This window comes from Carettochelys insculpta, chromosome 22, assembly GCF_033958435.1.
Source record: "Carettochelys insculpta isolate YL-2023 chromosome 22, ASM3395843v1, whole genome shotgun sequence".
NCBI lineage: Eukaryota > Metazoa > Chordata > Testudines > Carettochelyidae > Carettochelys > Carettochelys insculpta.
Genome location: NC_134158.1, coordinates 9,322,320 through 9,346,583, shown reverse-complemented (window position 1 = coordinate 9,346,583; position 24,264 = coordinate 9,322,320). Strand labels below are relative to the sequence as shown.

The window sequence follows — 24,264 nt, the reverse complement described above, 5'->3', positions numbered from 1 at the left end:
GTGCCAGATTAGAGAGGTTGCATCTGTAGCAGAGCCCTGCCCTGAATTTCTTGTCCACATAAAATCTCTCAGTCCATCACAGAATCACTGCTTCCTAAGGTGCAGCCTCTCTCTCTCCATCCTCCCCCTCCAGCCGGGAGGTACGGCCTCAGTTCTTTCTGGTAGCTTTTCAAAATTATTTTGGGTACCTAAAAAAACACAGCCCCTCTGCGTGCCACTGTGCTTGGAGCTGCACAACCTCTAGACAGGCCATTTGTGCCTTTGAGAAATCCCCCCCACAAATCGAAGCGTAGACAAGGACTTCTCTGTTTTCTCCTTCTGAAATCTCACTCCTAACAGGCATTTCCCTGCCGCTGGTTTGCAGTCCAGTTTGTCTGGCTCTTGGTGTCTCTGGGGGAACTCACAGCCAGCTGGTACAACCCCCCCAAAAAGTTCTGTACAGTACTGTAAATTGTTAAGACAGATCCCCGGCTGGAGTCAGTGAATCTCATCTCTGCTGGTGTAACTGGGGCCAGATCCCCAGCTGGTGTCAGTGACTCTGTCTGCTGGAGTAAACAGGGCCAGATCCCCAGCTGGCATCTGTGAATCTCAGCTCTGTTGGAAATAATAGGGGCAGATCCCCAGCTGGTGTCAGTGGTGCTCAGCTCTGGCACCAAAATATAACCATCAACTGCAAATTTGGCCCCTGTGGTTTCTCTCTCTCTCTCTCTCACACACACACACACACACACACACACACACACACACACACACACACACACACACACACACACACACACACACACACACACACACACACACACACACACACACACACACACACACACGGAACAAGCGCGCAAGGTGGTGAACACCTCCCCCCCGGCTCACCAGGGAGAGCCCTGGAAAGAAAATGAAGCCCAAGGCACCAAGCTGAGCTGACCACCGGGAACCCCACAGCCAGCTGCTTGGGGGGGCGAGTTTAACCAGAGTCTGCAGATCTCCACCAGAGCAGGCATGGGATGAGCGTCTCTCTTACCTGGGCTCCAAGCGGAGGTAGCTCCAGGGAGCCGGGGCTGTCAGTGGGGGTCTTCCTGGGGTGCGTGGTGGGGGGGGGGTGTCCCAGCTCTTTTTTCCCCCTGGGGGGCAGAATTCCTGTCCCCCCTCTAGGATAAGCCTCGTCCAGGCCGGGATCGCCGAGCTGCCTCTGGGGATCAGCCCCCCCCTAAGGAAATTAACCAGCCCTATCTGCAGGAGCAGCCCCGGGGCCACGGGGTGTTGCGCCCAGGGGGGTACAATGAGCAGCGGGCGAGCCCGCCGCAGCCAGCAGTGTAAGTTACACTGTAGCCACCGCCGTTCACTTCCTCCGCTGCTGGGGCTGGGTAACGCCCCCCCCGGCTCCGCCCCCCAGCTCCTCCTGGGTCCTAGCACCAGCCCGATTGCAAGTCAGCCAGCCCTCCCCAGCTGCCTCCCTGCTTCTGGGGTAGGGGGCAGCCGCCCCCAGCCAGTGCCTGTGCTGGGGGGTGGGGGAGTAGCAGACGGGATCCTGGTTTTCAATCAAGTAGCTCAAAGAGGGTCACAGGGAGGAGGGAGAAAAAATGGTTCTCATGGGCCTCTGAGGACAGGACGAGGAGTAAGGGGCTTAAGCTGCAGCAAGGGAGGTTCGGGTTGGATATTAGGAAAAAGTTCCCAACTGTCAGGGTGGTTCAACCCTGGAATAAATTGCTGGAGATATTGAGGAGCAGGTTGGATAGATATGGGTGGCCTAGACCAGGGCTTGGCAACCTTTATCCCAGGCACCCCCAGCCCCCGGCTCTAACCCTATCCCCTTCCCCCGCCCCAGAGCCTCTCATTTTTTCCATTCAAGGGCAGAATAAATTTTATGTGTGCTGAGGCACCACCAGTAGAGACAAACCTCCTTGCCGTGGGCGGTCTGCTACTCCTCTGGGCAGTACTGAACTCTTCCCTGAGGGGCACGTACCAGTACCCGGCTCGCAGGGAACACCGCTGAGGGGGTGGATTTTTCCAGTTATCCCAGTATAGATCAGTTGTCTCGGCCAGACCTAATATTCCAGCAGCTCTTGCCTCCTGGGCTAAGGAGGCCCAGCTTTTACAAGGTGCTGGCCAGCCTTTCCTCTCACTTTTTCCAGCCGGGGCAGAATAAACTTTATTCTCTGCGCTGAGGCAAGTGGAGCTGTGCACCACCAAGGGTTGTGGGTGTTCTGGGCAGCCCTTGAATACCTCCTGGGTGGCTGCCCCTACGCCTGGCTCACAGGAAACACCAATGGGACCGATTTCCTTCTCTGTTTCATCCGTGACTTACAGAATCGAGCCCCACAGAATCACACACCCACAGCGTCGCTGACAAATGCATCCCTTCCGTGGGGCTGGGACCCATCACCCCTGGTTCCCGCCAGTCCTGGGAGCCAGGAACAATGTGGACAATGGAGGATGCTGAGAGCCCCTGACCCTAACTGCAAACTCCAGATGGGCTGAAAAATGTATCTTGCTGTGTGTGGGGGGGTGCACTGGGGACCTGATGCCCCCCTCCCCATTCTCCATGAGTGGTAGTGGTCAATGGCTGGCTGTCAGTTTCAAGCGGAGTGCCCCAAGGCTCGGTTCTGGGGCCAGTGTTGTTCAACATCTTTATTGATGACCTGGATGAGGGACTGGACTGCACCCTCAGCAAGCTTGCAGATGACACCCAGCTAGGCGGAGAGGTAGATACGTTGGAGGGTAGTGAGAGAGTCCAGAGTGACCTGGATAAATTGGAGGATTGCGCCAAAAGAAATCAACAAGGAGAAGTGTAGAGTCCTGCACGCGGGACGGAAGAATCCCGAGCATTGTTATAGGCTGGGGACCAACTAGCTACACAGAGGTACAGCAGAAAGGGACCTGGGGGTTCTGGTGGATGAAAGGCTGGATATGAGTCAACAGTGTGCCCCAGTAGCCAAGCAGGCTAATGGCATATTGGGGTGCGTTAGGAGGAGCACTGTGAGCAGATCTAGGGAGGTTGTTGTTCCCATCTATTCGTCACTGGTGAGGCCACATCTGGAATATTGTGTCCAGTTCTGGGCCCCCCAGCATAGAAACGATGTGCAGAGGGCAACAAAAACGATTGAGGGGCTGGAGCACAAGGCCTCTGAGGAGAGGCTGAGGGGTTTGGGCTTGTTTAGTTTGCAGAAGAGAAGCCTGAGGGGAAGTTCTTGAGTCAAGGCTGCTCGTCCCACCGCTCTGTCCCACCCCCCCAGAATGGCCCTGACGCTTGGGGCTTCTTTCTCTTCTGATCAGACCTGTTATTTGATTAGACTTGACTTTTTTTGAGTCAAAGCAAGTTTGGATGTCTGCTGCAGAGCTGAAGTTTAGGAGGCAAATGAAAGCCGGGCAGGGGATGGGGTAGTTATGTCCTGCCACGTACAGGACAGTCCTGAATTCCCCTGACAAGTCCCCCATCCTGCATTTACACAAGCAGAGCAGAGACCTGGACTTAATGACCTCCAGAGGCCCCTTCCAGTTCTATGAGATGTGTATCTCCATAAAGATGGATGCAGGACTTGTCAGGGGAATTCCCAGCCAGGGCTTGGCACCTAAGTCAGCTCCCAGGTGCAGGGCTGCAGGGTCCCTGTATCTCCCAGCTGGAGATCCCATGGCTGGGGCCCAGTCAGCTCCCAGGCGTAGGGCTCAGGGTCTCTTGCCTCCCCTGGCCAGAGATCCTGCGACAGGGGCTGCCTGTCCCACATCAGTTTTCCAAAATTCTGACACCCCTAGGAGAGGGTGCGGGTCTGGGTGTGAAATTTCCCTTCTGTGCAGAACCTCCCCTCCTTCTCGCTGCTGCTTGCCATGGCTAGGGGCATGGGCGGCTGGTGCCTGGGAGGAGCGGGTGCAGGGGAGAAGGGATCACTCAAATTTTGGCAGAGGGGTTGGGGGGCGGTTGGGGGAGGCTGGAATACAGTGTACAGTGGGGGCTGAGAGTTACTGAACCAACTGCAGGGTCTGGAGGATGGCCACCCCTTGGAGCCAGGGACTTCACTTCCCCAGCTCTACAGCTCACTGGTTTGAGCACTGGCCTGCTGAACGCTGATCTGTGAGCTTGATCCTCAAGGGGGCCATTTAGGGAGGTGGAGCAAATAAGGTTTTTAAAAAATGGGGCTGGTGCGTGGTCCTGCCGAAAGGGACTGGACTTGGTGACCTCCTGAGGTCCCTTCCAGCTCTGTGAGGTGTCGGTGTATCTGTGCTCCTGGCTGGAAGGACTGGAAACCTCCTGTGGTCTCTTCAGAATGGGAAGCAGCTGTCTTGGAATAACTACAGCAGAAAGGGATCTAGGGGTTTTCGTGGACCACAAGCTAAATATGAGTCAATAGTGTGATCCCGTTGCAAAAAAAGCAAACATGATTCCGGGAGGCATTAACAGGTGTGTTGAGAACAAGACACGAGAAGTCATTCTCCTGCTCTACTCTGCGCTGGTTAGGCCTCAGCTGGAGTATTGTGTCCAGTTCTGGGCACCGCAGCTCCAGAAAGAGGTGGAGAAATTAGAGAGGGTCCAGAAAAGAGCAACAAGGATGATCAAAGGTTTCGGGAATGTGACCTGTGAAGAAAGGCTGAAAGAACTGGGATTGTCTAGCTCAGGAAAAAAGGAGGTTGAGGGGGTACATGATAGCGGTTTTCAGGTATCTGAAAGGGTGTCGTAAGGTGAAGGGAGAAAACTTGTTCTTCGTGGCCTTTGAGGACAGAACAAGAAGCAACGGGCTTAAACTGAAGCAAGGGAGGTTTGGGTTGGACATCAGGAAAAAGTTCCTAACTGTCAGGGTGGTCAAACAGTGGAATAAATTGCCTGGGGAGGTTGTGGAATCTCCATCGCTGGAGATATTTAAGACCAGGTTAGACAGATGTCTGTCAGGGATGGTTGAGACAGTACCTGGTCCTGCCACGAGGACAGAGGGCTGGACTCAACCTCTCAAGGCCCCTTCCAGTCCAGGCATTCTATGATTCCACCCCTGTGATTTTGGCCTGTGCTCGTTAGGACCCAGGAGCCAGGGCTGAAATGCACAGTAGGAAGCGGCTTGTGTTGCAGGGAGAAATCCCAGCTTCCTGGCCGTGGTTCTTTGCTACAGCACCCAGCCCTGGCTGCAGCTGGGAGAGGGGGCTCTCCAGCAAGAGTTGCTTCCCAGGAGCCTCCTGCTAGGTGAGCAGCACCCCCCACCTGGCCCAGGACCCCTGCCCCATGGGGCCGCTGCTTGGAGGGAGGGTAAGAGAGCCCAGCCCGCCAGGATCACTGCCCTGTCTGCAGGAGACCGGCTGGCACAAAACTGAGTGGTCGGCCAACAAAATGGCCAATGAAATGTGATGTGGGTAAATGTAAAGTAATGCAGGTGGGGGAAAAAATAACCCCAACTCTTCATCATCATCACCATCAGCACCAATAACCGCGGGCTCAGCGCCCGTTGGTGTCTGACGCCTCCCTCACTCTTTCCTTCCGTCTCTCCCTGTCCAGTGCGGAGCGGCTCAGTTTCTGTAGACTGGCTCCGCACCAACCTACCAGATCATCTCCCCATTCTCTGGGGGCGTCTCCTCTCCTATTTGAACCGTCCGTTATGCCAGATACCAGGGGCTGGATTTTCCCTTCGTCGTTCATTCCGCAAATAGGCCCCAATAGTTGTAGCTTCCGTTTTATAACCTTCTGCAGCAGGTTCTCTTTGGCTGTATCTTCCTATAGAATTCCTCGTTGGTGCCCTTCTGCAGCCATCCTAGTCTCGGAATCTTTCCAAAACGACTCCTTTCGAATGCCAATGTTCTTCTTTTCCAATCTTTCCTTATCACGCGTCTCACTTCCCTACAACGTGCTGCTGAAGACGCACGTTTTTCAAGACGTTCAGCTTCGTTCTTAAGCAAATCGCTTTGCTTTTCCGGATCTGATCCATCGCCTTCAAACTCGCTCTGCACACAACGTGACGGGGGCTAATTTAGCTACAACTCCTCAGGAGAAAAAAGCAGTCCTGTACCGCTTTAAAGACTGACCAAATCATTTATTAGAGGATGCGCTTTCGTGGGACAGACCCCCTTCTTCAGATCTACCACCTGTATCTAGTGGACCTGTCTCAGGAAAGCCCCCCGCCCTCCCACAGGGTTCAAAAACCAGGTGTCAGGCTCCCCCAAAATCACGCAACTGGGCCCCACCAGTAGAAACGCAGGAGCTGTGGGTACCACGGGCGCTCTGCAGCCGGGTGTGAGATCAGGGCAGGATTTTGCAGTCTGCAAATATGGGACTCTCCTGCCGAAACCAGGCCTACTAATGAGGCATGAACATGCATATTTAGCACCTGATTAGCATAATCGCAGCCAAGCAAACAGACTTCGAATTGCAGGTGGCCAGTGAAGATGGGGGCAGCTTCGAAATAAGCGGCCCCACTTCCGCAGTTGGTTAGGATATATGGAGATACACATCGCATAGAGCTGGAAGGGCCCTCGGGTGCCCATCGCATCCAGTCCATTTGGTTTTAGGAAGAAGGGGCTTTCGAAATCCAGGGGGTCCATTCGAACGGCCCCTCTCTGCACTGGTGGTGTGCGATTCGAAAGCGGCACTTTGGAAACGCACGCGGCTGCCATTATGCTAACGAGGCGCTGCATATTCATAGCATCTGCCCAAGTGGCTTATTAGCATCCCCCTCCCGAAAGGCGGGGGTCGGCGGAGCCACGGCCAAAATGAACACGTAGTTGGCTTGTTTTGAAAGGGGTGAACCTCCTTCTGCGAGGAATAGGCCCAAGCAGGGGGCATTTGGACAAGGAATAGAGCCTAGTTCGAAATAAGCCCGGATACATCCCCTGGCTCTGTTTCAAAATAGGCTCGACTGGCGGGTAGAGGCTGTGTTTCCAAATAACGACGCGCTCTTTAGAGAGGCCTTTTGTACGTAGCGGCTAAATGATTCCGGAATAGCTCTTCTCTCGAGAGCAAAGGGGTGTAGATGCGCCGCAGACCCATGGGGCCTGATTCGTCCGATCTTTGGCCCGTTCTGCTGGAGGCTGCCTCCGTGGCACTCCAACAGCTCTTTTCCCCATCCACAGGGTTAGTAAATCATCCCTTTCTCAGTCTCCCTAGCAGCTGTTGTGTGTCCCCTCTTTCTTATTCCCCTTTAGTTCCTTCCTCCCCAGCAGGGGAGAGAAATCCTGCCTTACTCTCTCTCTCTGTGTATTCCAGAGGGTGCTGGAGAATGAAAACGTGGAAGAGGATCCACCATGGGAAAGCTGTGAGGAGGTGGAACAGCAGAGAATGGTATTATGAAGATCCCAGGGAAATTTTTTATTGGAATCATGAATGAGTAAAAATCTGCAAAAAATCACTGTGGGTCTGGGAGGCCATGAGAGTGTGAGCCAGGGAAGAAAATGTGTGAACCCATAAATGCTGGGGGGAATGGCGAGGCACACAAGAAACCCACACCCCGGAAGAGAATCCCCAAAGAAGAGAGGAAAAACACTTGCACCGAGTGTGGGAAAAGCTTCAGTCGAAATTCACACCTGATTTGCCATCAGCGGATCCACGCTGGAGAGAAACCCTATAAATGCCTCTGTTGTGGGAAGGATTTCAACCGGGATTCCCAGCTCATGACTCACGAGAGAACCCACACGGGAGAGAAACCCTACAAATGCTTGGACTGTGGGAGAAGCTTTATCCTCAGCTCAGATCTGATTTCCCATCAGAGTAGCCACATGGGAGACAAACCCTATCGATGCCTGCTCTGCGGGGAAAGCTTTGATTGGAGGATGTAGCTTGTGAGGCACAAGATGAACCACACGGGGGAGAAACCCTACAAATGCTTGGACTGTGGGAAAGCCTTTTGTGTCAGCTCAGCCCTTGTTATTCACCAGAGACTCCACACTGGTGAAAAGCCTTATCCGTGCCCTGACTGTGGGAGAAGGTTCAGTCAGAGTGCGCACCTGACGAGACACAAGAGAACCCACACGGGAGACAAACCCTACAAGTGTCTGGACTGCGGGAAAAGTTTCAACCAGAGCTCGTACCTCATTTCCCATCAGAGGATGCACACGGGGGAAAAACACTACAGATGCCTCGAATGCGGGAAAAGATTCAACTGGGGCCCAGACCTGGTTTTGCATCAAAGAACACACACAGGAGAGAGACCCTACAAGTGCCCGGACTGCGGGAAGAATTTTAGTGACCAGTCGGCCCTCATTAAACATCAACGGATCCATACAGGAGAGAGACCTTATACATGCCTCAAGTGTGGGAAAAGCTTCAATCAGAGTTCCAACTGTATTCAACATCAGAGGATCCACATCCAAGAAAAACCTTGAAGGTGGGGGAAGCTTGAGTTGGGGTGAGCTGATACTGGGTACGTCTACACAGCAAGATTATTCCAGAATAGCTTTTCCTGGAGCTGTTATTCCAAAATAAACTATTCCAGAATAATGCAGCTACACTCCAGTGAAGCCCTTGAATAAGCAAAACTTAGTCTGAAATAAAAAAGCAGTCAAGTAGCACTTTAAAGATTAACAAACTGCTTTATTTGTTTTGATAGTATATAGACTAGCACAGCTTTCTCTCTGTTGTTATTCTGAAATAGGTTTTACAGTGGGTAGACACAGTGTAAATCCTATTTTGGATTAGAGCCCCTGGAAGCAATGCCAGCCAGCCAGTGTTGGGTGAAGCCCTCAAGGAATGGCAAACGGTTACACAGGAGCAGGAGGAGAGACCCCGGCAGCGTGTCAGCATCAGTCACGCTCATTACAGAACAGCAAGAAGTCCTGTGGCACCTAACAGGTATTTTGGAGCATAAGCTTTCGTGGGCAAAGACCCATTTCATCAGACTCATTATAGAAGGGCTTCAGGACCACCTAAGACAGGGGCTCCCTTGGGCCAGGCCCTCTCCAAACAGGAGCAGATCCCAGCCTAGAAGGAGGCGTGGGAACAAGGTCTGTCCTGCCCTGAACCTGGGCCACGCCCGTCTCCAAAGCCTGACTCGTCCGTCACACGCCAGGGCCATCTGCAGGGCACAAGGGGGGAACTGAAGCATGAACCTGCCCGAGACCTACAGCTTTGGGGATGCGGGGGGGGCGGGGGGGGCAGAGCCTGATCCCTGTTGCCCACCATGGGTGAAAGCCCTCAAGTGTCATCTTCAGCCACAGGCACTGGGAGTTGGCCTTCGGCTTCAGGCTCAGGCGTCAGCAAGTCTAACGCTGCCGCGTGACTGGACTCTTACATTGGATACGGAAGCCATTTTATGGGTTCATTGTATCTACTAACCCCAAATATTGTCCCGGGGGTTGGGGTGTGTGAGGTGTCTAACGAAAGCTGATGACGCCCTGAATCTGTGGGTGTTACTTTAACGTCTGCGCCATACTTGTATGTAAAGTTACGGCTTTTAGCCCCGTAGCGGTATGAGAAACGTTTCAGTGCTAAGATTCACAAGGGGAGGTGCAATGAATGGCAACACAGCAGGGTAGCCCAGCTGCTCAGGAGGTAAGCCAAGACCTATGGGAGGGGAAAGAGATTTTTCCTCCGCATAGAAAGAACCGTAAGATGGGCCATGGGAGGGACCATCTTTGTTCTTTTCAGTTCTCGGCTCCGTCTACGCTTAGAAAGAACTTCACCGTGGCCAAATCGAAGAATACTAACGAGGCGCTGAAATGAATATTTCATCTACACGGGGGTCCTTTTCGAACGTGCCAGTGTCGAAATCCCCTGGGTCCTATCAGCTGACAGGAGAAAGGGGATTTCGAACTATGTGGGGGTCCTTTTGAAAAGGACCCCGTGTAAAGGAGCCATGTGAGAGCGAAACGTGGCACTTTCGAAGTGTCGCGGTTGGCGACATGCTAACAAGGCGCTGAATATTCATTTCAGCGTCTCATTAATATTCTTCGATTTGGCCATTAGCATGATCATTTCAAAGATTTTTGCAAGTGTAGACGCGGCCTTCATGAGTTAAGCCTGTCCACACTGGGGGCCCATCTGTCATGATCATGAGGGTTAGCCAGCAGCCTGGGAGTAAAAGGGTTAACCTCCTCACCCAGGTGGGGTTGGCCTATAGGAATGTAGGTAAGAATTGAATTTTGGCTTCTCCCGCTTCTGTTCTCTGCCTTTTCTTCTTCTTTCCAGCCACGAGGGGGAGAGAGACACAGAATATCTCCCTCTTAGAACAGACCCTCCCATCTTCTGTAAGTGGGGTAAAGTTTAGATAGATCCGTTAGGCTTTATTGTGTTATGGTTTGGGAAGTGGGATCTGATGTCTGGGCACTCTTTAGAAATGTTCTTTTACTCTTCTTGTAACTAAGTTCTAGGCCCACGGTGGAGATTCCCCATGTGTTTTACTTTGACACTCTTCCATCTAGTCGTGAGGCTCGCAACACAAAGATTGTTGTAATCATAAAAGTTCTCTCTTTTTCTTTTTATTAACCTGGTCTTGGTTAATGTTTGTGTCCTGGTTTTTACTTTTGGGGCTGAGATTTCCCAAGTCGTCTCTCCCTGGTTTCCTCAGTACTTGGGTGGTGGCAGCGAACTTTATCCCCAAAATCTAAGGTTTTTAGGATTTTGGGAGGGGAGTTTATACCAAAACCTGGTAGATAAGGTTTTGGATGTACTTTTGGTGGGCCCCACTTCTGCATTTATCTTGCTAGAGTGGGGAAGGAGCCATGACATGGTGGCAGTGGTGTTGAGAACCCAGGATTTTTAAAAGGACACAGGTTCTTCTTTTGTGCTGCAACCTTTGCAATTTTTGTTTTCTCTTCTTTTTTCCCCTTTGTTTTTGTTCTTTTGTTTCTGTGCTGCCTCAGGGAGGGGCAGACAGAAGGAGCCATGACACCATCCCTCAAAAGGATGCTTGCAAAGACGTTCTAGAATCAGCATGTAACATTGCTGGCCTGCATCAATAGCTGTGTTCGATACATGTAAAGTATCACTTTAACAATTTTCTCTCTGGCTCTGTTCTTTCTCTTTTTCTTAATAAACCTTTAGCTGTTCGTGTCTAAAGGATCTGGCTTTTGCGTGGTGATTTGGGTAAGATCCAAGTACGTATTGACCAGTGACTGCGGCTGGACCCTTTGGGGCCTGGGAGACTTATGTGGAGCTGGTGAAATAGGTTTTAAGAACCTCTCATCTGAGTAGGGGGTTGTTGGTCTGGGCTGGTATAACAGCTGGGAAATCTGTGGGTTTGCTTGTGTGGCTTCTGGCTGGCCGGGGGGGCTGGAAGAGGTACTTTTGTGGTTGATATGCCTTAGCGAGAAGGAAATCCCAGCCTGGGGCTGTCAGGGGCCTGGTTTTAAGCAAAGATACTGCTGAATTGATTTTCTGGCTGTGCCCAGAAACCTCGCCATATTACAAACACTGCCACCCTGGCGGTGGCAGCTCTGTGCTCCAGTGCAACTGCCTTCTTTGGCATCCATGAAAGTCCATTTTTACTCATGCTTCAAGCCAAAGGACTCAGGGAGTTTGAGAAACAAAAATTTGACTTTATTCTTTGCAGAAATAAAAGCTGAAATCTCTTCCCCACCCAGGACCCACCGGCCAGCTCAGCACGGTGCTGCTCCCAGCTCTCGCAGGCATCAGTGACGGAGCTGTGCTGTACAGGGGGCAGAAAAATGCAGCGGCTCAGTTAGAGATGTCGGGATTCTGTCACCAAGGAGTAAAACGCTCCGAGGTCAGGACCACCAGTGAGCTCGAGTTAACGGCCGTCAGAGACCGGCCCAGCATCAGCAATCCTGGCTGAGGGTTTTTATCCCTACAGGGCGTCTGGGCTTCCTGATGCCTGATACAAGCTCACCCCAGCTGAAGCTTCTCCCACGTTCAAGGTTTCTTTCTCTTGTGGATTCTCTGATGTCCAATGTGGGTTGATTTCCGACTGAAACTTTTCCCGCAGTCCATGCACTTATAGGGCTTCTCGCCCGTATGCATTCGCTGATGTTTCATAAGGGCTGTGTTGTCAATAAACCTTTTCCCACAGTCCGGGCACTTATAGGGTCTCTCTCCCGTGTGAGTTCTTTGATGGGAAATCAGATTGGAATTCCAGCTGAATGTTTTCCCACACTCCAGGCATTTGTAGGGTTTCTCTCCTGTGTGCGTTCTCTGGTGGGAAATAAGGTACGAGCTTTGATTGAAGCTTTTCCCACAGTCCAGGCACTTATAGGGTTTATCTCCTGTGTGGCTACTCTGATGGGAAATCAGATCTGAACTCAAAACAAAGCTTTTCCCACAATCCAGGCACTTATAGGGTTTCTCCCCTGTATGGGTTCGCTCGTGCCTAATCAGATCAGAGCTCTGAATGAAGCTTTTCCCACATTCCAGGCACTTATAAGGTTGTTCACCTGTGTGGGTTCTCTGGTGCCTAATAAGGTTGGAACCATGGTTAAACCCTTTCCCGCAGTCTAGGCATTTGTAAGGTTTTTCTCCTGTGTGGATCCTCTGATGGGAGATCAGGTTGGCAGTGTGACTGAAGCCTTTCCCGCAGACGAGGCACTGGTAGGGTTTCTCTCCTGTGTGGATCCTCCGGTGGGAAATCAGGTTTGAGCTGTGGCTGAAGACCTTCCCACATACGAGGCACCGATAAGGTTTCTCTCTGGTGTGGACCTTCTGATGGGAAATCAGGTGGGACCTTCCAAGAAAGATCTTCCCACATTCGGTGCATGTGTTTTTTTTCTCGTCTCTGGGGCGTCTCGGCCGGGCTGTGGTTTCCTTGAGGTCCTCACCATCTCTACCAGCATTTGTGGATTTGCAACTTTTCTCATCTGGGATGCATCCCAGCAGCCTCTCTGACCGGCGCTGATTTCCACAGGTTTTGCCTCGTTTATGATTCTGAGAAAAATCCTCGTCGGTCCTCCCCGATACCGTTCTCTGCAGACCCACCTCCTCGCCACCTTTCTCCTGTGGATTCTCTTCCTTATTTTCACTCACCATCCCTGCACCCTCTGGAATACAGAGACAGAATCCAGACATGAGTCATCCTCCCGTGTGGGAGAGAATGGAAGAGCAAAGAGAGGACATATATTGTGAGTGCCGGGAACTGGATCTGATGACTTCTTGAGGTCCCTGCCAGTTCTATGATTCTACGAAGGATCCACAAAGAGAAATTGCTGCTGCAAAGACAGTGAAAGGGAACTTTTCTGAACCCCTCCGTAATTTTTCCTTCTTTGAAATGAGTCTTTGCTTCTTCATGACCCATTACACGGGGGATCATAGAATCCAAGGGGTGGAAGGGAGCTCTGGAGGACATCAAGGCCAGCCCCCTGCTCAAAGCAGGACGAACCCCAACTAAATCATCCCACCCAGGGCTTGGTCAAGCTGGGACTTAAAAACCTCCAGGCATGGAGATCCCACCACCTCTCTAGGTAACACATTCCAGTGCTTCACCACCTTCCTGGGGAAAAAGTTTTCCCTTATATCCAATCTAGTCCTCTCCCTCTGTAACTTCAGACCATTGCTCCTTGTTCTGCCCTCTGTCACCACTGAGAACAGCCTCTCTCCAGCCTCTTTAGAGCCCCCTTACAGGAAGTTGAAGGCTGCTATCAAATACCCCCTCACTCTTCTCTTCTGCAAACTAAATCAGCCCAAATCCCTCAGCTTCTCCTCATAAGTCATGTGCTCCATCATTTTTGTTGCTCTCTGCCAGACCCGCTCCAACGCACCCACGTCCTTTCTATACTGGGGGCCCAGAACTGGACACAAACACTCCAGCTGTGGCCTCACCACAGTGAGCAGAGGGAATAATCACTCCTCTAGATCTGCTGAAATATCTGTTGGATAGTCATCTTCATCTCCCATCCCTAAAGGAACCTCTTTCATTTAATCCCTCTCTCTCGCCGTAGCTCCACAGCACATTGCAGCATGTACAATAACGTGACCACAGGGTGAAGCCAGGACAGGCCTGTTGATGACGGGCGCTTGCCCTGGGGTCTGGCCTTTCAAAAGGGCCTGAAGCTCTGGCCACCACCACCGCCAAAGCAGGAGCGGAGGTGGCTAGAACGCTGGGTCTCTTTCCAAAGCCGTGGAAGTACCATGCCACCACCGTGCGCATGGTGGAGACGCAAGCCCGACTGCTCCCAAGCCCCGCCCCTTCCACAATTGGCCCCGCCCCTTCTGGAACCAGGAGGTGGGCCTCTCCCACCTTGCCCCAAGCTGGCGGTGGCTGTCAGCGCCACTGAGCCAGAAACAGGGGGCTTTAAAAATAAATGTAAATAAGAACAACACCTCTGTGCTTGGAGGAAATAACCTACGTGCAAAAACGAGAAGTCCTGTGGCACCTTGCATACAGCTACCCCCCGATACTGGTCAGTTGTTAACAGACACTTTGAAAGCAACACACAAGAAGTTATTCTTACGCTCTGCTCTGCACTGATTAGGCCTCAGCTGGAGTAGTGTGTCCACTTCAGGGTACATTTCCAGAAAGGTGTGGAGAAGGTCCAGAGAAGAGCAACAAGGACGATGAAGGGTCTAGAGAACATGAGCGAGGAGGGAAGACTGAAAGAACCGGGCTTGTTTAGTTTGGAAAAGGGAAGACTGAGTGGGGACACGATAGCGGTTTTCAAGTACCCCGAAGGGTGTGACAAGGAGGAGGGAGAAAAACTCTTCTCCTTGGCCTCTGAGGATAGAACAAGGAATGGACTTAAACTGCAGCAAGGGAGGTTCAGGTTGGACATTACGAAAAAGTTCCTAACTGTCCGTGTGGTCAGACAGTGGGCAGCTGCAAAGTGGGCCGCAGTAAGTTGTCTGGCACTGCCCACCACCGTAAGGAGTTGACATCATCACCTGGTACGGCCACCCGTTTGCGCAGATTTCGACGCAGAGGCCCATATACGGTCGCCATCCAGTGCTGAAAGCATCGAAAACCCAGACGCGTGGCTTGAACCACATAAGTTGTGGCCATGTGACTCATGAGACGCAGGCGTATTACGATCTGCACCTTTGCACCCCTCGACACCATGTGGATAAGATCCTGGATAGCCCGAAGAAGTTGAAGTGGCAGATACCCACAGGTGGTGATGGAGTTCAGCTTCATCCCCATAAACTTTATGTCTTGAGTTGGATCTAGGGTCAACTTCTGTTCATTCCTGAGTAGGCCCAAGGAAAGAAAGTTGGACCTTGTGACCCAAACCATCGTGTTGACCTCTGCACACAAGAGGGTCCTTTTATGAGGCGGTCGTCTTGATATGGGAAGATGATGACGTCCAGGTGGTGAAGATGGGCCGCAACCACCGCGAGAGTCTTTGAAAATACCCTGGCAGCTGTAGTCAGGCCGAAGGGCAAGACTCAGTACTGAAAATGATCCTCTCCCACCACAAACCGAAGAAATTGCCTGTGGGCGGCATGGATAGTTACATGAAAGTAGGCGCCATGAAGGTCGAGAACTGCGAACCAGTCCCCTTGATCGAGCGCAGGAATTATACAAGTCAGTGTGACCATTCTGAATTGCGGTTTTTGTAGGTGGAGATTTAGATTGCAAAGGTCCAGAATGGGTCTCCAGCCCCCGGACTTCTTTTGCGTGAGGAAGTATCAGGACTAGAAGCCCCTTTCTCTGAAGTTGGCCAGCAGGGGTTCCACCACCCCTATGGCAAGAAGGTGGTCTACCTCCTGCCGCAATGTAGTCTTGTGAGAGGGGTCTCTGAAGAGGGACGGGATTGGTGGAGCGGTGGGTGGAATGGTTGGAAACGGGACAGGAGAACCTGAAGACACTATGTTTAGCACCCATCTGTCTGTTGTAATTCTGGACCACTGGTTGAGATACGGTCGCAGACGGTGGTGAAACAGCATCGAGGAAGGAGATGGAGCTCCCGGCTCGGAGGGGGTGCAGCTCTCGACGACGCCGTCAAACTTGTTGCCTTGGCTGTTGTTGCTGCTCTTGACCATGAGACCGCGTGTGTCTGTGCCTCAGTGGTCTCCGAGAGGGCCTGGACCGCTCATATTCTCGAGGCTGGTACTGCCTTTGGAAGGGTTGCAAGTACCTCCTCTGGTATGGACCAAAGCGTCTGCACCTGAAGGGCGGTGTGCACATACCCAGAGTCCTAAGGGTAGTACGCGAGTCCTTACTCGAGTGAATCACCGCGTCTGCAGATTCGGCAAAGAGCTTCTGTTTATCAAAGGGCAAGTCCTCCACCTTTGCCTGGAGGTCTCTGGGGATGCCCAGAGTCTGCAGCCAGGACGCTCTTCTCATGACTACGGCCGTGGCCGTAGATCGGGCCGCCGTGTCAGCCATGTCAAGGGCAATCTGGACGCTAGCCCTGGAGGCAGCAAAGCCCTCTTGGACAATAGTCTTCAATAACAGCTTTTCTGAATTGGGCAGATACTCTATCAGCGACGCCAGCTTGGAGTAATTATCGAAATTGTGGTTGGACAAGTGGGCGGCATAATTAGCCATGCGCAACACCAGCGCAGAGGACGAATAAACCTTTCGCCCGAATAGGTCCAGGCGTTTGGAGTTCTTGTCCCTAGACTTATACTGAGGCATCGTTGCTCTCTGTAGCGAGGATTCCACCACTAAAGAATTTGGCTGTGGGTGGGTAAAAAAATATTCCATACCCGCAGACAGGACAGAGTACTTCTTGTCCATTCTTTTATTTGTGGCAGGTGCAGATGCTGGCGTCTGCCAGATGTTATCAGCTGCTTCTATGATGGCCTCCTCCAGCGGAATAGCAATTTTTGTCGAGACAGGAGGTCTTAAATGCTTCAACAACCCTTGTCTCTTTTCAGGCATTTCTGCGAATTGAATTCCTTGAGACTTGGCCACTCTACGAAATAAGTCCTGGAACTCATGGAGGTCGTCCGGGGGAGACACATCACCCGGGATGACCGCTTCATCTGGCGAAGACAAGGAAAGATCGCTGGGTGAGGATGGTCCGGGAGGAAAGTCAGTATCAGAGAATTGAGCCTCCTCTTCCCCGGACAAAAGTGGTGGAGACAGAGGCTGAGAACTCAATGGCAGTGGAGGCACCGGAGAAGGACGAGGAGACCAGGATGCCGCAGAAAGCCTCTCTGGTACTTCAGCCGGCTCTTGTACGTACTGCTGTGCACGGTGACGCCATTCATAGTCTCGAGACCTTGGGCAGCACAGATAGGGATGATGTCTGCCTGGCGAGTGACAAGCATACGGCGAGCGATGCCCATAGCTACGCCCGTGAGACGAGTAAGAATGCGAACGCCTGGAGTTCTGAGGCGGTGGCATTGTAGGACAGCTGCTCGATCGCCTCCTGGATTCAGCATCGCGCCGCCGAGGGGATCGAGGTCTCAACACTGGAGGTGGTGACCTTGGGCTACGGTGGAGAGCTGAGGGACCTCGAAACGGTGACGGAATGGAACGCTGTCCCGGAGAAATCTGTGAAGTTAAAGATACGGGCGATGTCGAGCGCGGAGGTCAGGATTCTCGAGGGTGCCTACGCCTCAACTTGGTGCTTGCTCTGCCATGTCTTGTTGAAATTGTCGGCCCCGATGAAGACGGTGCCAAGGATGCAGGAACCAAATAAGACCCCCACCACCACCGCTGCCATCCCCTGCTGCTTTAAGGTGAGTTTCGCACCACTTGAAGGTGGCCAGGCAGGCTGCAAGCCCCCTCCCCCTGCCTTCCCAGGGCAGTGCCAGGCACTGCTCTGGGAAGGTAGGGAAAAGGCTTTTAGCTCGTCTAGCTGCCTCTGTGAGTTTCCTGCACCCTGAAGAGGTGTAAAGTGAGGGTTTACTGTGCTGTGCACAGGCTTGAGAGAAGCCTCAATTTTTTAAAAATCATTTCAGTGGATAATATCAACATCTGTAACCAGTTCTGACGGTTCCATAGAAACCTTCACAAATGCAGAAAATTGTGGAGGGGGCAGAATTAGTTCATTTTTTGAGGGAAGGGGGCAGAATTGAAAGGTTAAAGCTTTAGAACCATTAAAACAAACTGTCAGCTTTACAGGAGGAGGTTTCCCATGCAAGGCTCACCCCATCACAGCTACCAAATTCTCAAGCACCATTTCACTTACTTGGCCTCGCTGGACAGTGTGACGATAATCCCTGGAAACAGGTTTCCTTCCTTTGGCGTGCGGGGATTGAAACTCGCCCTCTACCCGTCAATTCCAATCCTATGGATACAGAAGATGGAGGGGGGAAACCTGAGCAGATTTGCTCTGCATCCCCTGAACCCAAACCACGGCCCCACCTGCCCAGTCCATGGGCATTAGGATCCAAGCTAGGAGGGGCCCAGGGGCGTTAGGAGCCAGACTAGCTCATCAGCCCAGGCTCCTGCCCCCGCTCAGCGCAGCCTGGCCTGGGGAGACCACAGAGGGCCCCACAGAGCTCCGGGCGGGGAGATCCGCCCAGCAGGCGGTACCGCAGTTACAGCTGCACCCAGATAACACCCCACCCGCATCCCCGGGGATTTCTCCCCCCGCGCCAGCCCCACCCCGTCCCCGAGCCCCAGGCAGCCTCTCGCCCCTCTGCGGCTGCGGGGACAAGAGCCCCAGCCTGGCCCCTGCAGGCTCCGGCTGCGGGCTGGCGGCAGCCGGGTCAGCGCGGCCTCCACACCCCCGGGCAGCCGCGGCACCGCAGCTTTGCGCCCGGCTGCTCGCGGGTTTCAATACCCCGGCGGCTGCAGCAGCGGCGGGTCTGGGGGTGGGACCGGGCTAGGCGGGAGTCAGAGGCCCAGCCAGGTGGGGGGCAGAGGGGAGACACCCCAGCGAGGCTGAGTCCGCTCCAGCTGGGGGGCAGAGTTGCCCCCTCTCCTGCCCGCGGCTGTGTCGCGAAAGGCCCAGAGCGCACCCGGCCCGGCCCTGCCTGCGCGCCGCTCCGTGTGCGTGTGGGGCGGAGCAGGGGAGCCCGGGACTCGAACCCGCCGCTCGGCGTCGCTTCCGAGGTCAGCTGGCTCCGCCTTCCCCGCTGGGTGGGGCGGGGGAGGCGGCAGGGCCCTGAGCGCGGCGGACCGGAGGGAAAACTGCAGCCCCGCTCCCTGTGCGCCCGGCCCGGTAGGGGGGACAGGTTCCGCCGGCAGCAACCAGCCCCTGGGCACACCCCAGCTCCCCGAGCCGCAGGGTGCAGGCGATGGGGAAGCCGGGGAGGGCCGGAAAGTGACGCCGCTCGTAGGGCCGGAACTTGGGGGGCGGGGTTAGGGTTAGGGTTAGGGTTAGGGTTTGGTGCGAGAAACTGAGCGAGGATTTTGCAATGGTTTGTGAGTTTTGTTTTTCCACTCAATTCCTGCCATAGGAAGACCCCTAGGGAACAAGGTTCTGCAGCAGGGGGTTGCAAAGGGGCCCGGGGGGGCCATGAAAATTCAAAAAAGGGGCTGCTGGGTGTCAGACTCATCCGCCTCCTGAAAAATGTTGAAATCTCTGCCTGTTTTTACCTCTCTGCATTCACATTTACCGGCGGATTCATAAGGGTTTTGCACTCCACAGGTTTATTTTCTTCCACAGGCTGAAAGGGTTTTTCACATGCGTGTAATCAAAATTTCCATTGACGCTGAAGGGATTCTTCCGGGGATCGTGGGGGTGCCACTGGGCAGCGGCCTGCGAGTTTGCAACCCTGCTCAGCAACTCCTCTGTGAAGCGGCAGGGCCTGGAAACTGCATTGAGATTAAAGGATGGGAACAACTGGGAGAAAGGGAGCGGCAGCGTGAATGCGCAGTGGCAGAGCTGAGGGATAAGGAAACGCCTGCGGGGGTGAGCCAAGCTGGGGGCAGGGAACCCCGGACTGCAGGGGCCTCTGAACCGAATGGCCTGCCACAGCTCAAGGAGGGAAGGAACGATTCCAACCCATTGTCTCCTAGTGACCAGGACAGACCGTTGTTCGGATTACATTAGACGGGCTGGGGAGGCCTGCTAACCGCAGGGACTAAAATGGAGCCCTATGTAAAAAATTTGCTTACCCAGAGAGCCTTCTTGGTGTCTGACACCCGACAGTGTGAGCTGCTTGTGTACACTTTCCCTTCCCCCGGAGAACAAAAACAAAACCCTTGCAGCTGAAGCCGCCAAAGGCGAACTCAAACTTGAGCCCTCTGGATCTCAGCGCAGGAGTTTATAGTTTGAACTAAAAGCCAGCGGGCTCTCAGCTAAGACTGTAGAGGACACTCAGTCTTTCTCTCTGTAAATGGGCCACTACATGGGACGGTGAACATGTAGCTACATGACCATGAACTTGTTTTTTGTGAAGGTACAAACTAACACAGCTACCTCTCTGAGACCCCACGCCCAGCAGAGGAATAGTAACAGTGAGATAGTCGTGCTAGTCTATATACTATCAAAACAAAACAGCAGTCAAGCAGCACTTTAAAGACTAACCAAATAATGTATTAGGTGATGAGCTTTCGTGGGCAGACCCACTTCTTCACCCCATAGCCGTACCAGAACAGACTCAATATTTATGGCACAGAGAACCAAAAACAGAAGCACATCCCAAGCTTCAGAGACCCCGGACGAGCTCCCACTTACAGGTGACTTTATCCTGGGACCTCTGGAGCTCATTGTACGAGCTTCTACAGTTTGAGCTAAACGCCAGGGGATGTGCGGGTTACCAGTTCCTCTGGACTAAACCGGCATTTAACTCCAAATATTAACTCCACCCAAAGTAACGGCGTTCGCCGACACCCCGCTTTCATTTCTGAAAGTCACGCAGCGTGTTCCAAGGGGAGGTAATTCCGACTTCGTTGGCCTCCAGGGAGGCAGCCCACCGTTGCGCTGATTTCGAAATGGGGCTCGCTCATGCGAACAGTCAGTTTCGAAATGCTCTGGCCACGCGAACGCTCTGTGCAGAAATAACGGATGGAGAGCACAGAACGTTGACATCAGTTCTTTCTGAAACGCCCTGCAATGCCGCCTTTGCGGTGATTTGCTGTATCAGGTTTCTTTACAATCCCCTGCGATTCGTTGCTACCTCGGCAAATTCCTACAGGGACCAGTTTCCAGCACGACCAGGGGCCACTGACCCACAGGGAAAATCAGTTGTGGGCCACACACAGCCTAAGTGGGGGGGGGGCAGAGAGTGCAGAGGCTTTGGCCAAAAATGGGGGGTTCTGGGTGCAGAGGGGAACTGCAAAGCTGGGGCAGAGGACTGGGGTGCAGGCTCCAGGGTGGGGCTGGGGATGAGGAACTGCAGATGCAGGGGAGGGCTCTGGGTAGGAGGTGAGTGTAGGGTCTAGGTGGGAGCTAGAGTCGGGTACAGGATGGGTGCGCAGGCTCTGATACGAAGGTTGGGTAAAGGGAAGGGGCTCATAGCTGGAGCAGGGAAGTGAGGTGCAGGAGGGGGTGTGGGTCACGTGGGCAGCTTCCAGTTGGTGGTGCAGCTGTACTAAGGCCACTGAACTTGGGAGCAGCCACAGCTGGCCTGTCTCTGCAGCCACTGTGGGGGAGAGCGTCCAGGGGGCAGGTGACTGCCCTTGCCGTCCGATGTCCCCCCCCCACACCTTCTGTGCTGCACACACCTGGATTCTAAGGCCATTGGGGGAGATCTGGTGGGGTTCAATTTCATGTGCCTGGTGGAGACATGCGACATCGACCTCGTGACGAGGTGTAAGGGAGAAACTCTCCCGTGGACTTTCCTTCGTGAGGATGACCGGTAAGTCGATTGCAGGTCGGTCGATTCCAGCTACCATGGGTAGAATGGTGCATCTGCCTAGCACAGACCAACCCTAAGTGTCTACCCCAGTCATCGGAAGAAGCGGGTCTTACCCACGAAAGCTCATGCCCTAACAAATTAGTTAGTCTTTAAGGGGCTACAGGACTGCTTGTTATTTGTCACACAGAAAGTAAGGCTTGACGGTGTCGGGGATTTTCATCTTTAGGACATAATCGCCCCCGTGTGTCAGGGGAAACAAGCCTCTGGCTGAGGTAAAATCTATACAGGAACATGAACAAACTAAAAGCTTATAGGCCGCCATTTTGTGGCCCCCACTTACGGCCATTTTGTGGCAGTTAGCTCCCCCGGTTACTTGAATCCATGAAGCAAGGATTCAAACAGAGCCCTCTGATTGGTCAAAGGGAGCCGGCTTCTGCCCGCTTCCAGAACCTTCCGCCGAGAGAGAGGACCTGATTGAGAACTATAACACACATCATAAATATGGAAATTACCTTATGAATAATCATGTAAACTCCTATAAATTCAGGGCTCTCAGCTCATTCAGCGTTATTTTGCTTTGTTTTTCTAAAGTGGATATTTGTGTTGAGAAGACTTCAGATTAGATTTTTGCAGCATTGTGGTCAGAGCTGGGGGATAAAATCATTGCAGCAGAAGCTCTCTAGATGGTTCTGTCAAAGCTAAATTACTGTGCTACTTTTTTTTGGGGGGGGGGCTCTGCCTCACTGTTATAAAATCACTAGGGCAGCCATTTCTGTGAGTGGCTGTGTCACAGACCTGTGATATCAGTGGCGCAGCTATTTTCTGGGTAGTCTTGTCTAAGAGCTATATAATCACCCTGGCTTCAGGGCTCAGGTGTTGTTTTGAGCTGTTAAAATCACTGAGCTACGTACTGCTAAGCAGCACAGCTAAAAGAGCTTATCAGTGCCAGTTCAGCTCCCTGCAAGGAGAAGCAGGAAAGAGCCAAGCGGAACCACCAAACAAGCACCTGTGTGCACCCCAGCCCCGCGCTTGCAGCTAGGAGTAGCAAGCGGATCCTCAGGCGTCCCCACTGGGTGGTGAACTGGCTCATGGTTCTGGCCATGGGTACTGTGTGCCTGGTGAAGAAAACCTAGGATCCACTAACATCATTGCCACTTCACCTGCCCTGCCAGCAGCACACGCAAGCAGCGCCAGAGCTGGTGTGCTAACTACACCGGATTAAACAACTCATTGAACTCAATCAAACACCGGATTGGACACTGTCTCACGGGATATGTAATTTGATTGGGCCTGTGGTATCGCCAGGCCGTAAACACCATTACACATATTCAAGGCACTTGGTGGACACCCCAGCCCCTCAGCAGGGAGTAGGAGATACATGGCTCCTACTGTACCATCTCTTGATGGGGGGAGGGTAGCAGCTGGAGGTCTGACCCCTCAAGGCCAGACCTGTTAAGCCCACCACACTTAATTAAGAGTACTTGGTTAAGATCTGTTATATGTTATTGTAGTTAAACATCACTTATGGTTTTATATATATATATATATATATCAATTTATAGTATTAATAACTTGGATGTTAAGCAAAGAGACGTTCTAACAAACCTATAAAAGATTCCATGAGAAGATACCCATAACCTCTCTCCTGTTCCTTTCTTCATCCATTTTTTTATTCATCCCAAGTGGGCTAAAGGTCCCAGGAAAAAGGGTGGGGTTTGGGGGTTATCTAAGGGCAAAAGGACCCAGTAGCCTCTGCCACTACCCATTTGGGCCGGGAGTAGCACCCCGGCCCAGGTCTCCCTTCACTCCTTCCATTTCTCCCCTTTTAATGAATCTGTTCTCTTTTGTGGAGAAATAAATATACTACTACGGGTTCCCAGGATGGATCACACATCCATTGTTGTAAGTTAGAGTATAGTCAAAAATAGAGTTGTTGAACTGGTTTATGTGTTTGTGTTGCTGTTGTGTTTTGCTTGTTAATAAACTTATTAGTCCCCTTTATACCTGTGTTGGTTCCCTCTTTCACTGACTGGGTGCCTGCCTGCTAGGGGGTGGGCGGACCTTAGGTGGAGTTCCATTGCCCTTTAGTGACTGCGTTACGCCTCCTGCCGGTGGGTGGTGGGATTCCCCCTTCCTCGAGGACCCTGGGTTCTGGCCCTGGCTTGCCCGCACGTCAATTGGCTACCACGTGGCGGGGGAAAACCACCGGGCGCTGTCAGACGGTTGAGTGGTGCCTTCTGGCTTTGAAATCTCTGCATCTATGAATGAATTACCCCAGCTGGGAGTTCCCAGGTTGGGGGAAATAGACTGCAATGAATTAACAGATGTATTGATTCGTAGGTTCCAAGCCAGATAGAAACATGATGATCATCTCATCTAACTTCCTCGATTACACAGGCAGTTGGACGTCTGAATTAAGTCCTGTTTGGATAAGAGCAGGGGTCAGCCACCCGTCCAAGGCAGAGTGCCGAAATTTGATCTTTTGACGTCTGACTACGTCTGAGAACTGGTGACACTTTTTAAAGTCACTAATGGTCCTACTTACCACGGCTTTATGCATAAATCAAGAAGATGCCATCTTGGCATTTATACAGTTTCCCTCCTGTGTAAATTCTGGGGTGCGAAATAAGATCTGAGCTCCAAAAGTTTTCCCAGAGTAAAGGTATTTATAGGGCTCCTCTCCTCTGCGGAGTCTCCAGCCCATCGGAAGTTGTGCTTTGCCATTTAACTTTCGCCCATTGTCAGTGCATTTGTAAGGTCTCTGTCCAGTGTTGGGT

General features: G+C 52.6%; 1 protein-coding gene and 1 pseudogene across 10 annotated transcripts in view; one reads left to right on the top strand and one right to left on the bottom strand.

Moving 5' to 3' along the window:
• Nucleotides 1-10,778, top strand: part of LOC142024924 (uncharacterized) — a 65,146-nt pseudogene extending 54,368 nt beyond the window's left edge.
• LOC142024774 (uncharacterized) overlaps nt 1-24,264 on the bottom strand; it is a 56,582-nt gene that overhangs the window by 21,309 nt on the left and 11,009 nt on the right. The window contains exons 1-4 of one of the 10 annotated variants that reach the window (XM_075016984.1): nt 18,771-18,893; nt 17,926-18,024; nt 14,726-17,285; nt 11,416-12,888 (exon numbers count right to left, since the gene is read on the bottom strand). In XM_075016984.1, coding sequence (XP_074873085.1) covers nt 11,771-12,888; nt 14,726-15,665 — 2,058 coding nt within the window. In that variant the 5' untranslated portion in view covers nt 15,666-17,285; nt 17,926-18,024; nt 18,771-18,893 and the 3' untranslated portion in view covers nt 11,416-11,770. Of the gene's footprint in view, nt 1-11,415; nt 12,889-14,298; nt 17,286-17,925; nt 18,330-18,522; nt 18,543-18,700; nt 18,976-24,264 lie in introns of those variants that run through there. The other 9 variants (XM_075016986.1, XM_075016987.1, XM_075016985.1 and 6 more) reach the window with 9 other exon arrangements.